The sequence below is a fragment of the Pholis gunnellus genome (assembly GCF_910591455.1).
Source record: "Pholis gunnellus genome assembly, chromosome: 15".
In the NCBI taxonomy this organism is placed as follows: Eukaryota; Metazoa; Chordata; class Actinopteri; order Perciformes; family Pholidae; genus Pholis; species Pholis gunnellus.
The window spans coordinates 9,506,001-9,518,738 of NC_136542.1; the positions used below are offsets into that span (position 1 = coordinate 9,506,001).

The 12,738-nt window shown below is 42.9% G+C and overlaps 1 protein-coding gene across 1 annotated transcript; it reads left to right on the forward strand.

The window, feature by feature from the left end:
• Positions 1-2,814: 2,814 nt before the first annotated feature.
• On the forward strand, positions 2,815-10,604 carry ythdf2 (YTH N6-methyladenosine RNA binding protein F2). Its single transcript, XM_079174594.1, has 6 exons — positions 2,815-2,977; positions 3,204-3,228; positions 4,363-4,442; positions 5,453-7,144; positions 8,801-8,866; positions 9,160-10,604. The coding sequence occupies exons 1-6, from the start codon at positions 2,951-2,953 to the stop codon at positions 9,181-9,183; spliced, it is 1,914 nt and encodes a 637-aa protein (XP_079030720.1). The 5' UTR covers positions 2,815-2,950; the 3' UTR covers positions 9,184-10,604.
• Positions 10,605-12,738: the final 2,134 nt, after the last annotated feature.

The window sequence follows — 12,738 nt, forward strand, 5'->3', positions numbered from 1 at the left end:
ACGACTGATCAGGTTCCACATCGGCAGCATGGTGTTGTGGCTTCAGAATGCCAGGTATGGGAGTGAGATCAGACTCCGGCTTTAGACTGTACACCCTTTCTGGCAACTGCAGCCAGTGTGACTGGCTGACGACGGCAGTGTTATTGGGGTTCGGCGTGGGGAATGTGGTCTCTCGCTGTCTGCTCTTTTACCTCTTCTTGGTTGTACAGATTAGGCGTATATAGAGAAATAGGCGGGAGCACCTGCACATGCAGAAAACTGATATAGATTTGGAGTGAAAGCAAGAAGCCAAAAAAAAAACAGTGTAATGTGAAATTAGTTGAAACATGAAACTGTTCAAAATGAAAAAAGAAATACTGCCTTGTTTTCTTTCTCTCATTTTCTTTCGCTCTCTGCAGTCAGGAGCTATGATTTACTCACCGGTGACATCATGGAGACCACAGCTATTTTTATTGGCTGGTAAATGGCCAGCTCTTCTCCATGCTATGCCACCTGTCCAATCCGCACCAGTCAACAAGCCCCTGGGAGAAAAAAGTCAAGCACCCAAAAATGATTGAGAGTTGAAAGGCGGAACATGATACTTGCATGCCATGCTACTGTCCGAGGCATGTTTCACAAGTCAAATGTCTTGTCGCTGCTACTGGTTCGCTATCCCGTACTGAGTTTCCTAATTAAACTCTCATACAAACAGTTATCCAGTGTTGGCCTAATGTATTTTGGGGTTTCCCACATACATTCTTTTGGGGTTTGCATGTGAATTTAAAATAAAATACCTCTGTTTAGGTATTTTGATCTACACCATGTTCTGTGCCCCTTGTTTTCCCCTGCAGGCTGTGTGTGTGTGTGTGTGTGTGTGTGTGTGTGTGTGTGTGTGTGTGTGTGTGTGTGTGTGTGTGTGTGTGTGTGTGTGTGTGTGTGTGTGTGTGTGTGTATGTGTGTGTGTGTGTGTGTGTGTGTGAGAGAGAGAGAGACTCCAAGGTGGGGTTATTCCTGGCCTTGTGTTGTGTGTTCTGAGGTGCAATTTAGTCACATGCCTTCTAACCAACCCTTGGCCCTGAAAAATGATAAGTACACTAGAGGGGGGCATCACATAACCAGCCCCCACTTCCCTGTATGAGCAAGTTAGGGGAGGTTTAAACTGATACTAAAGGTACATAAACACATACATGACATGACAGTGTAAGTTGGAGAACACATTGAAATATATGAAAATGGCAAGTGTTTGAAAAGAAGCTATTAGAAGACTGTTTCATACTAGATACTAGCATTATTGCCTGCTTACAGAGCCATACAAAGGTCTCAATATAAAAAATTAATGAGACTCTGAGAGTCTAATGTTTTCTATTTTGATATTTGTAAGGGTTTTAAATGAGCAGGTATAGATGTTGTGCATTTATAAAGGATGATTCACAAAGTGAGACAATATCACTCTGTAGACACTTCTAATTAGTGTGAGAATCACCTGAGCTTGTATGGACACCAACAAGAGCACTTCACAAATGAATGGTCTGTAAACCAAAATGAAACACCCATGAAAGGATGCGTGAGTGAGTCGAATACATTTCAGTGTGATTCATAGGAAGAGAAATGGAGTGAGTAGTCCTGAATGGTCATGTTTGATAATTGCACACCACACAGAAGCTTATTTTGACCTTAGTGCCTCACTTTAATCAGACATTTAAGACAGTGACTTGCAGGCCACCTTGTGGCAGGGCATGATATTGCCAGTACAGCTCTTTTTCAAGAGAGTTCCTGAAAATTAGGCATTTTCAGTGAAACAACGCTAGTAGGTGCTAAAGGTTTGAAATTAAAGGCAATGGTTAACACAGACAAAACACTGACAAAAAATGCTGTTTTGTTTTTTTAGGAATACATTCATACTGTGGTAATCGATATTGTTTTACATACCTTAAGATCTTAATTATAAAAAAATGTATTGTTAGAAAACTATTTTTTTTTTTCCCAAAAGAGTTTGTTCTTTGTGATCCCTCACTGATGTAACAAAACAATGAATTACCTTTTCTTGTTGGGAACTGTTAACAGTAATATTTCCACAATAATAATTTAACACCAGTCAATACATTCAGGCTGTGAAGCAGACTAGATTTTGGGGCAAAACCATACATACACTCTCTCGGTACCCAATTAAGAAGAAAGGTTAACAAACATTGAACTCTTTTCTAAACAGCTTTTCTGAATCAAATTTAGTAGAAATCTTTTCTCCTTTGAAAAAAACAAACAAACATAATCTGTAATCAACAAGCCCAATTTAAGTGAAATTTAAAATTGAAAGGGAATACCAGCCAATTTAAGATGCTAAATCCAACAAACTATCAGAAACCTTTGGCTATATGGTAAAGCACCTATTGGTTATTGAATATTATGCTTATTAGACCTACAGGATGAATAGTTTAAGTACGAGTTGTATGACGTATCTAATATTGTCATTACGTACATGACATCTATACTATAACATCTGAAGATGCAATGAGATGTGTAACTGTTTGTACATAATTTCTCCAATAAAATTAACATATATTATGAAATATAGTATCATAACAATGAGTTAAGTTTCACTAAGTTGTTTATTTATTTAGATCTATTTGATCAATTACCTTATTTACGCATTTATTTATTTTATATTTTATATTAAATACTTTGTTGTCTCATATTAGTGTAGTTGATAGGTCGTGGGGTTAAGGCCTTGCTCCTCCGCGCCATTGGGGGGCGCGTGTCCGCTGTAAATAAATATCATCGTGGGTTGACGAGGGCCGCCCAGCCATGTTGAGGAGTCTGTCAAGCAAACTGCAGCCCGCCATTGTGTAGAAACCAGGCTCTATAGAGAGATAGGGGCGCTTGGGTGAAACTCTTCACTAGTTAGACAAATTCCGCACCCTGCCGCTTTTATTTAGGAGTAAATATAGCAATACAGGCTCCGGGGGGGAAAGACATGTCAGCCAGCAGCCTTCTTGAACAGGTAAAGAGAGGTATTTTCTGAACATTTACGAGGGCCAAATTTCTCAGCATCGCGACGGCTAGCGAGGATAGCTTAGCTCCGAGGCAGCGGCTGTGGCTCAGTAGTGCAGTAGGCCTGACCACCTGCTAAAAGGAACTGACTGCTGAATATATATCTCTTCATCTATTTTTCCCCTTCCTCTCTTCTCATAAATCAAACCTTCATGAATCACCTGGACCCAATCCAGAGACCGAAAGGCCAAGCTAATAAAGGTAAGAACAAATATTGTCCCACATTATCGACTCGGGGTGCTGAGTGAATGCGGATCTTTTTACGTGCGGTGACAATCTTACGTTGCGCGGACGCGATAGCTTTCCGCCTAGCTACCTAGAAACGGGCCTGTCTGTTTCAACTGTAAATATTTGTTGCGTTAGATTTGCCGGTTAAATGTAACGCAGAACTACGTTGTCTATCCTAACTGTGCTTGGCCCTAAACTAGCCGTTAACATCCCCGTAGTGAGATTGTAACGTTCCCACAGTTAGCATTAGCTATGCCTCGGCTAGCTAACGTTAAATGGCAACATGATACACATCAGCATCCTTTTCCTGGTTGCACTTGCAACGCGTTTTATTGCACTGACAGGTGCGAGAGTACACTCTTAACACGCAGACTCTCTTTTACGTCGCTGTCTGCACACCGTTTTCGCAGCGTTATGCTACAGGTGCCATCCAATCGCGCTGGCTAATGTTAGCCAAGTCCGTCATGTTGAAAGGGACTCTTGGCGCTCGTTAACATGGAGACGCTGCGCACTCCATGCAGCTAACCACACATATAGCGTGCTAACTGTTAGCTGAGTTGCTAAGTTAACTCAAAAATGACATGGTATTTACAGTGTCCAAATGGGCCTCGCGCGTCCCATTTATTAACCGGTTTGTGTTTATAATTTTACTTTTCCATGCGCTGAAAAGCTCGCTCAGAGTCCCATGTCGCCCATCACCGTGACATCCACTACAACAGAAAACTTTGAAACTTGTGAAAACAAACCAGAGGACACTGGTCCACAAATAGGTTAAATCTCGTATGGTGTTTAAGTTTTAATTTGTCTAATTTAAAGAGATATTCTGATTGTTTTAAGTGATTTGTGCCTTAAAATGTAGCCTAATCGGTGCCAAAGAGCATTCACTTCTTCTTTGGAGCTGATTTATATGATGTGCAACATTATTCTGTGTAATCAGAAGCCTATTACTACAGCATGTGATGCCTTGGTGGCATTTCCTGTGTCACTTGTTAATAATGGCAAGGAGTGGTTTGATTATGTAACAAGTGGTGGTGATTCTGATGGGAAAATACCAGATAAGGCGACTCGTTTACTCTCTGTTTACATCGGTGTTGTTGTTCTTTTCAGTGCAAAACGGAGCTGTGACCCAAAAGGATACTTTGAATGACGATGAGTTTGAGCCTTACCTGAATACTCAGGCCAGACAGGTAAGCTTTTATTGACCAGTGTTTGCTAACAGGTGCAGCTTTTTCAGTTGAACCCCTTTTTTATTATCAAAAACGTGTACCCTCGAGTTATGAAGCGATTGAAAACGAATTCAGAGATAAAATCAACAGGTTGTGACTTCAACCTGAACTTCCATGGTTGGCTTTTTATTGTAAGACTGCTGATTTAAGTGTATCTAAGTAAAAATGAAGCTTAAACCATGAAATAAGTTGCAAGAATCTCAGTAATGATGGCCTTCTCCTGGGTCAATGTATAAATGCCTTGATTGATCCCAATACTGGCCTCTTAGTTTGGGTCAGAACATCCCTAATATTGACTCGTTACATGTGTTAATAAGATTATTAAACAGAAGCCTTGGAAGCTAAGAGAGAAGAGTTTTATCGGTGTGACTTTTTGGTAACAACTTCAACACATTTCTCTACCAGAAGATAAACACACACACACTTTTTATCAGTAGCCTTAAGGCCTGTTTTTTTTATGTGTGCGCACAGCCATGCTTTTTTGTATTACCGAGCAAAACGGAAAGACTCAGAGGGTGAGCAGCAGGAATCTGAGCTTTTGTTGATTATCAACTTTTCAATGGCTTTGGAATATATTTTGGTTGATTTAATTTCCCCTGTGTAGTAACAGACACTGTCTGGGAAGTGGGCTGTAGAGAAGAATGCGCCACCCTCTTGTTAAAGACACTGACTTCTTTTCTTGATACATAGTTCAGCGCTCTGTATTTACACATCGGGCCCGTGGAGGGATACTAAAAAAGCAATATTATTATTGTGTGGTGAAGCCTCGGTTTGTAACAGTAATAAAATGATAATTCAATATATTCATCAATCATCTTTTATCTTGATCTGACTTTTTGGGATCTACAAGAACGAGGTATAAACGTATCAAAAGACAACGTTAAGTTAAAAATGAATGTTAAGTTTGAGTGTGTTGGTGCAAAAAATGTAATTTTATTTTTGTCACTAAAACACATTTTTCTTCTATGTAGAGCAATGCCTATACGGCCATGTCGGACTCGTACATGCCCAGCTACTACAGCCCCTCCATAGGATTTTCCTACTCCTTGAACGAGGCAGCATGGTCCACAGGTGGGGACCCTCCTATGCCTTACCTGGCCTCCTATGGACAGTTGAGCAATGGGGAGCCCCACTACCTCCCGGACGCTATGTTTGGCCAGCCAGGCCCCCTGGGGAGCAATCCGTTCCTGGGCCAGCACGGTTTCAACTTCTTTCCCAGTGGCATCGACTTCTCCGCATGGGGCAATAATAGCTCTCAGGGACAGTCGGGGACACCGCAGAGCTCTGGCTACAGCAGCAGCTATGCCTACGCTCCCAGCTCACTTGGGGGTGCCATGATCGATGGACAGTCCCCGTTTGCACCCGCTGCCAACGAGCCCCTGAACAAGGCACCTGGTATGAACAGCCTTGACCAGGGCATGGCGGGGCTTAAGATTGGTGGTGCCGCTCCTGGTGGTAATGGGGACATGGCTCCTAAGGTGGTTGGCTCTGGCTTACCTGGTGGGGGTCCCCTTGGCCCTGTATCATCTGTAGGACCTCCAAGCATGCCTCCTGTCTCGATTGCCCCTGCCAAGCCCGCCTCCTGGGCCGATATTGCCAGCAAGCCAGCCAAGCCTCAACCCAAGCTGAAAACCAAGGGTGGCATGGCCGGTGCCAATTTGCCTCCTCCGCCCATTAAACACAACATGGACATCGGCACTTGGGACAACAAGGGCAACATGCCTAAAGCTGCCACCCCTCAGCAGGTGCCCGCTATTCCCAGCAACGGACAGCCGCCCAATCAGGCTTCCCCACAGCCCGGAGCTACTGCTGTAGGGAACCCACAAATGCCCCTCAGCAATGGACAGATGATATCCCCGGTTTCCCAGATGGGCCAGCATCAGCTTCCACCTGGTGGGCAACCAGGTATGGCTCAGATGTCCCAGCCTCCTCTCTCCCAGGGTCCTCCTCCTAACCAACAGCAGCAACCTTCTCAACCTACTCGTTGGGTCCCTCCACGGAACCGGGCTAATGGATTTGGGGACGGCAGTGGGAGTGGTACAGGCCAGTCACCTCCAACTTCGTCTGGTGTGGGTGTGGTTCCTGGAGTCCCCTCCGAGCCCCACCCGGTCTTAGAGAAGTTGCGCATGGTCAACAGTTATAACCCCAAGGACTTTGACTGGAATCCCAAGCAGGGCAGGGTGTTTATCATCAAGAGCTACTCCGAGGATGACATCCACCGCTCCATCAAGTATAACATCTGGTGCAGCACGGAGCACGGCAACAAGAGGCTTGATGCGGCTTACCGTTCGTTGGGTGGCAAAGGGCCGCTCTATCTTCTGTTCAGTGTCAACGGGAGTGGTCACTTCTGTGGCGTAGCAGAGATGCGCTCACCCGTGGACTACAACACGTCTGCTGGCGTGTGGTCACAGGACAAGTGGAAGGGTCGTTTTGATGTGCGCTGGATCTTTGTTAAGGACGTTCCCAACAGTCAGCTACGGCACATTCGACTGGAGAACAACGAAAACAAGCCGGTGACCAACTCTCGGGACACACAGGAGGTACCGCTGGACAAGGCCAGGCAGGTGCTTAAGATCATCGCTGGATATAAACACACCACGTCCATCTTCGATGACTTTTCTCACTACGAGAAGCGTCAGGAGGAGGAAGAGTGTGTGAAAAAGGTAACAAAGTTACTGTTGAATGATAAAACGGATGAATGGAAAAAAAAGAGTGCTCTGCTTCACCGTATGTCCGATTAGGTGCAGTATATGGTTTGGATGTGCGTGTGCATTTGTTTCTATCGCTCCGTGTGCATGTGCAACCTTTCCTTTTGCAGTACAAAGGAATTCAGGAACAACTCGATGATTCACAGCTGGATTAAGATCTTTGTCACAAGTCAGCGGTATTATACACATTAGGATATTTTGAGTTTTCTTTCTCTTCAGTTCTTCACTGTGGTGTTCTACCTGGTTAATCGCTCTGCTTCAAAAAGGAATAACAAACAGAAGAATGAACACCAGGAATCATTTTACCTGCTGAAGCTTGAAGCTAATGAAATGCAAATATGCAGTAGATTACATGACAACATATCTGCAAATGGAAATGAGTGTTTGTTTTGTGATTTGGTTGATTCGGTATCTGTTCCGGGCATCAACACGCACTCGGTTGTGCAGCCTCCTGGTGGTTCATGAAATGTCTATTCATGCCTTGTGTCTGAACACGCAGTTTGGTGTTGAGTGAAACCTGTTTGGCTCATTTTGTGTTGAACTGTTAATATCAACATGAGGAACAAAAAATAGAACCAAATGTGTATTGCAGCTCATTTAATGACATAATACTTGTTTGCATTTCCTGGTTCCTGGTTAATACTCGGGCTTTGGTGTGATGCACATCTGTATTACACATTCTATCATCTGTTTACCTGACAAAGGAGCAAATTAAGGGCGATGTTTGCCAAGACAACCTGTTTTACCTTCCTTAATACAACAGTCTAATAACAGAATTTAAGCTATTTTCAATTTGCTGTGGAAACGCCTGTTTATTCTGTAGATATATGAACGTTAGGAGGGTTTAGTTGCATCTTTATACTTCCTCCACTGTATCTTTGTATGCTTGAAAAACGTGATGTACAGCCTGTTTAGGCCGCACCACTGTGTTGCTTAAAGGTTGATGCTAAAAAGCATACATGAGATTTAGAATCCGTTTTTATAATATTTGAGTTCACATTGCAGATTCTGTTAGAAACACTTGACTCGCTGCTTGCTTTCACAGTTATAAGCAAGAACGACATCTGTACATAATGTAGCTGAGTTATACAGCCATTAAGTATTTTAGTTGTACAGCTCTTTGTTCTTTTCAGGTATTCATTCCAGAAATGTGTCCCAAACTGAGGCGTATGTATAATGTAAAGACATCTTAATAAGCGAGGACCAGCAGTGAATAATGTGTTTTATTATCGACATCCAGCCTTGAGAACCTCAAGTGACCATGTTGTTGAAGGCATAGTGGTGGACGCACGAGATGAGCTTTGGCAATATATGAAACTTGCAATAACTCTTCAGAGCACACATTATTTTAAGCCATGCGTGGTTGTTTTAGATTAATAACTGGTTAATGTATGATGTAAAGAGTTATGTTTTTAGATTTAGCATTTGTACCTCAATCAATGCCCGTGTGATGTCTGTAGGCGTAGTTGTAATCGATATTGTATTGAACTAGAGTTCCAGAGCATTTACAGACGTCAAGATCTTTTTATTTATTTTGTGACAAAGATGTAATTTATGTAAAGTGACTTGTCTGTTCCAGTTAAGCTCAGTTTCCACTCCTCTCTGTGACAGGTGGAGGTCCAAGGCAGCGAGCCATATCCCAGCAACCCAAGCAACAGGAGTCATTACAGGCTTCAGGTATCTTGTTCATCTGTCACTACATGCAGAAGAAGCACTTTGTGGATGCTGCTCCAAATCTTCTCGTGTTCATATCAAGTTTTTGGGAGTTCATGAATGTTAAATCAAGCATCCATATCCTATATAACTATATCTGAACTGTTCTACATAGATTCATTCATAATGAGTAAGATGGAAGCGAGGAGGGGGATGTGCGCATGTGGCTTCAAAGAATGAACCAGAAAAAAGGACGTGTTTCAACTTCAGTTTGGAACTTTTGTATTTTAACTTTTCTCTCTTTCTTTGTGTTCTAGGAGCGCCAAGGACGAGTCAAGTAACAGTTGGTGCTTTGGTCAAAAGACTGCAATGGCCCCCCCTAAAGCCCTGTCCACCCCATTACATCATTACATCCAGATCTCTAAGAAATTCTAATAGGGGTGAAGAATTAACCGAGGACAAAAAAACTAAATGAAGACTTTCTTGATTTCTTTTGACTTTAAAGACTTACTTCGAACTTGTAGTAAAAAGAAAAGGAAACGATTATTCATAGGACTACAACTAAATGCATAGCATCCTTAGGTGAAATCTTTTTTTTTTTTTTTTGCCCCACCCCATTCCACTACATATGCTTTTCCTTTGTATGCTGCTTTTTCCTTCTTTTTTTTTTAATGAAAGGATCATCTCCTGTTTTTATGGTCCAAGAGCAAGTCTGTAATTCTCAAAACAAACACGCATCCAATAGAAATTGTAGTGTTGGCTTATAATAGTGTCCCAAAGTCAAGAATGGGTCGTTTGTCTCATTTTCTTTGTAACCCCCTCCCCCCACACTCGCACCCTTGTCTTCTGAGGATGCTCACATCTTCAACCAGGACCCCCGGTGGAGTTTCCCTCCTCCAGTGGATTTTCATCGTAGACGGGTGTCGACTGCGCTCGCAACCTGTTTTGTACACGCTTGCCCCCGTCTTGTTTGAGAGGACTGCAGATTCAGAACGGCCCTCTATTTTGTTTTTCGCATGTGTTGGACGGAGTGCGTGGGGAAGGTAGGGTGTGGAGAGCAGGGGGAAGGGGGAGTCAAGAGTTTGAAAGCAGAAGAAATGTTAAGTTGAGCCTTGCTCAGTGTATAATTTTATGGTCTAAAAAAAAAAAAAAATGTGGGGCCCTCAGTCTTCAATGGACTTTGTTTAACCTCTTTTTCTTTCTCTTGGACAAGTTTATTCATCGTTGCTATGGCCTGCTTTCTTTTTTTGTTTTGTTTTTCTCTCCTGCCTCCGTTTTCTAAAGACAGTGATGCGAGTGGCTTTGTCCCACTCTTTCTATTAATCAGTTCAAAAGTAATAAATGTGGTATATTCAGCAGAACTGGTGTGCATTCCCCTTGTTTGACTGTGTAAAGCAATTTTGTCATGCAAGCGTGTCTGTGCATTCTTTTCATCTGTTCTTTTCCCTGATGGGTATATGAATGAATGTATTTTTTTGTTTTTCTGCTAACCTTCATACTCGGCCCGTCCGCCCCCACCCCCCTCCTGACTTTTCCCCCTTTGCATTTCGGCCCTCTATTTTCCTAACCCACCATGTCCTCCACACTTCCATTTCTGACTGCTCAGCCAACTTTACATACTATGATATCACAATCAGCTTCCACCATTTTCAGAATGTCATTGTTGGTGAGTTTAAAAAAAAAAAAAAAAAAACACACAAAAATAACGCAAGGTCCTCTTTCAGAACTACTGGCTTTTATTTGTGGCATAATAAAGATGCTCCACAAAGTGGTGTGTGGGTGTTTCTGTAGTCACATGGGTGGCCTGTTGTACCCGTCTACTTGTCATGTGTCCTTTTCCTTAAAGCAGGCCTTGAAGTAACACCTGTTTGGCTGTCCCGAATGAGTAAAATCTCTCTTTACCGTGCTGCACTTCATTTGTTTCGTGGCAGTAGCTACACCACCTCTGAAATTTCACTTATTTTTACAAGAGGGACTATAATATGTATTACGGTAATATCCCCGCTACGTGAACATGTGATATCCAGAGAAAATGTTTTAAATGTGTATCCAGTCATGTATACCTGCGTGTGTTGGCCGACTAATGACTTGGAGAAATGATCTGCAATCCGCCATTTTCTGTCGTCAGTGCGTTACGTTGTACTAACCGTAGCGGCCACGAGAGGGAGACGCAGCATCAGTTACTGCCGATCGTGTCCCATCCGGACCGGAGGACGCGCTCCTCAGCCGGGGGTCGACATCGAGGCCTTCTGTACATTCGGCGAGTAGTACGGCTATATGTTTTATTGTTTAGTTTATAAATACCATAAACGCTGCTTCTTAACAGTCAGTGTTTTAGTATAGACACGTTAAATGATTTTGTTTTACGTTCTTGAGGTTTCTTGGGTCTGTTTGGCCTTTAAGTGCTATTAATACACACACATTACATTTACTAAAATTCGGATTTATCTGAGCCATGCAATCATATGCCATAAATAAACTTGTAAACCAGCGGAATCATTAACCCAAATAGTTATTTGTATTTTAGTTGACAAAAAATAAACTAGGTGATGGGTTTGCAACGTTTACAATTTATAGCCTAGGCTGTAGATTTATAAATGAATACTAATCCATCCCATGTTTTTAATCGACATGTCAAAGGTTTGGGGATTAAGCTCTATCCTAACGCATCTGTGAATCTCTATTATCATAAAAGAATGACTTACATTCGCACGAAATTGTTTAAAGGTTACACAGAGCATCGCACTCCGAACATGTAGCCTATTTGTTCTTCTCTGCCTGGTGCAGCCCACCATACGACACTGATGTTGTTGTAGGCCTAGACAGTTAACCAGAGCCTGCACAACGATGACCTTCATATAATAACATGACCGTATGCAACAAGGAGAGACTTTTACAAAAATTAAAAAAGGTATTCGGGTCTATAGCCGCTCAACTTCAGCTGGTGATGCTATAGCGGGTCAGCATCACTCAGCTTTTTGAGGCTGAAGGCGTGCAGGTCTCGGGAAGAGAAGGAGTGTGTGTGTTGCGTTGCGTTGTGTGGGTGTCGAGAGGGGGGTGGACGGCACGTGTCGTGTGTACGTTGAGGCTGCGTGGCAAACACGCTGCCTCGAGGGGATCTCCTGTGACCCTTATCTGCGCGTCTCTGGGGACGCCTTTTAGCCCCTCCTGGGATGCAAATGAACGGCCATAAAAGAGAGGCAGATACAGCCACCGAGACGATGGAGGAGAAGAAAGGGAAATGGGACCATGGGGAGAAAGTGGTTGTGGGGGGGGGGGGGGGGGGGGGGGGGGGGGGGTTGAAGGCGAGGAAGAGGAGGGAGCAGGTCAGCACTCACATCTCGGAGCGCACATCAAGCTAAAGAGGAGATGGAGAAACTAAATAAGTTGCCCTGCAGTGGTGACAGGAGAAATTCCTCCCTCTGTGTATGCACGCGCGTGTGTCTGTGTGTGATAGTGAGGACTTGTTTCTTTATCGTGTGCAGTCAGTAGGCTGTAATTCTGACATAAATATAAATTATATATACATAAAAGCAACATAAAGCACTGGACATATTTTCGCCTTGACTAATTTCAGAGATATATAACTTGTTTAACATTTCTAATATTACACTCTGCGACCTTGCATTCCTGCAGTTATATAAGGAAACAAAATGAAATATTTCTCTATTGTATTTTGTCCTGTATAGGAGGTATTGTTCAGTCAGAGAGCTACACATTCGGTGCGTTGTGTCTGTGGGTTGATATCACACTGCAAGGTCATGGTTCTGCTTTATTTTACCCTCATTATCATAAGGCATCCATCTCTTTCTTCCATTAGTGACGCTTCACCATGTCGCCAACCCGACCTCTATTTACATGACCAAATTAGATTTATTCTCTCTTTTTCGACCGTT

What these genes read in the sequence shown, in the direction of transcription:
- ythdf2 (XM_079174594.1), top strand. Translation starts at nt 2,951, where the DNA reads ATGTCAGCCAGCAGCCTTCTTGAACAG. An exon ending in CCAGCAGCCTTCTTGAACAG is followed by an intron (nt 2,978 to 3,203) that starts GTAAAGAGAGGT and finishes GACCCAATCCAG; the next exon opens with AGACCGAAAGGCCAAGCTAA. An exon ending in TGAATACTCAGGCCAGACAG is followed by an intron (nt 4,443 to 5,452) that starts GTAAGCTTTTAT and finishes TCTTCTATGTAG; the next exon opens with AGCAATGCCTATACGGCCAT.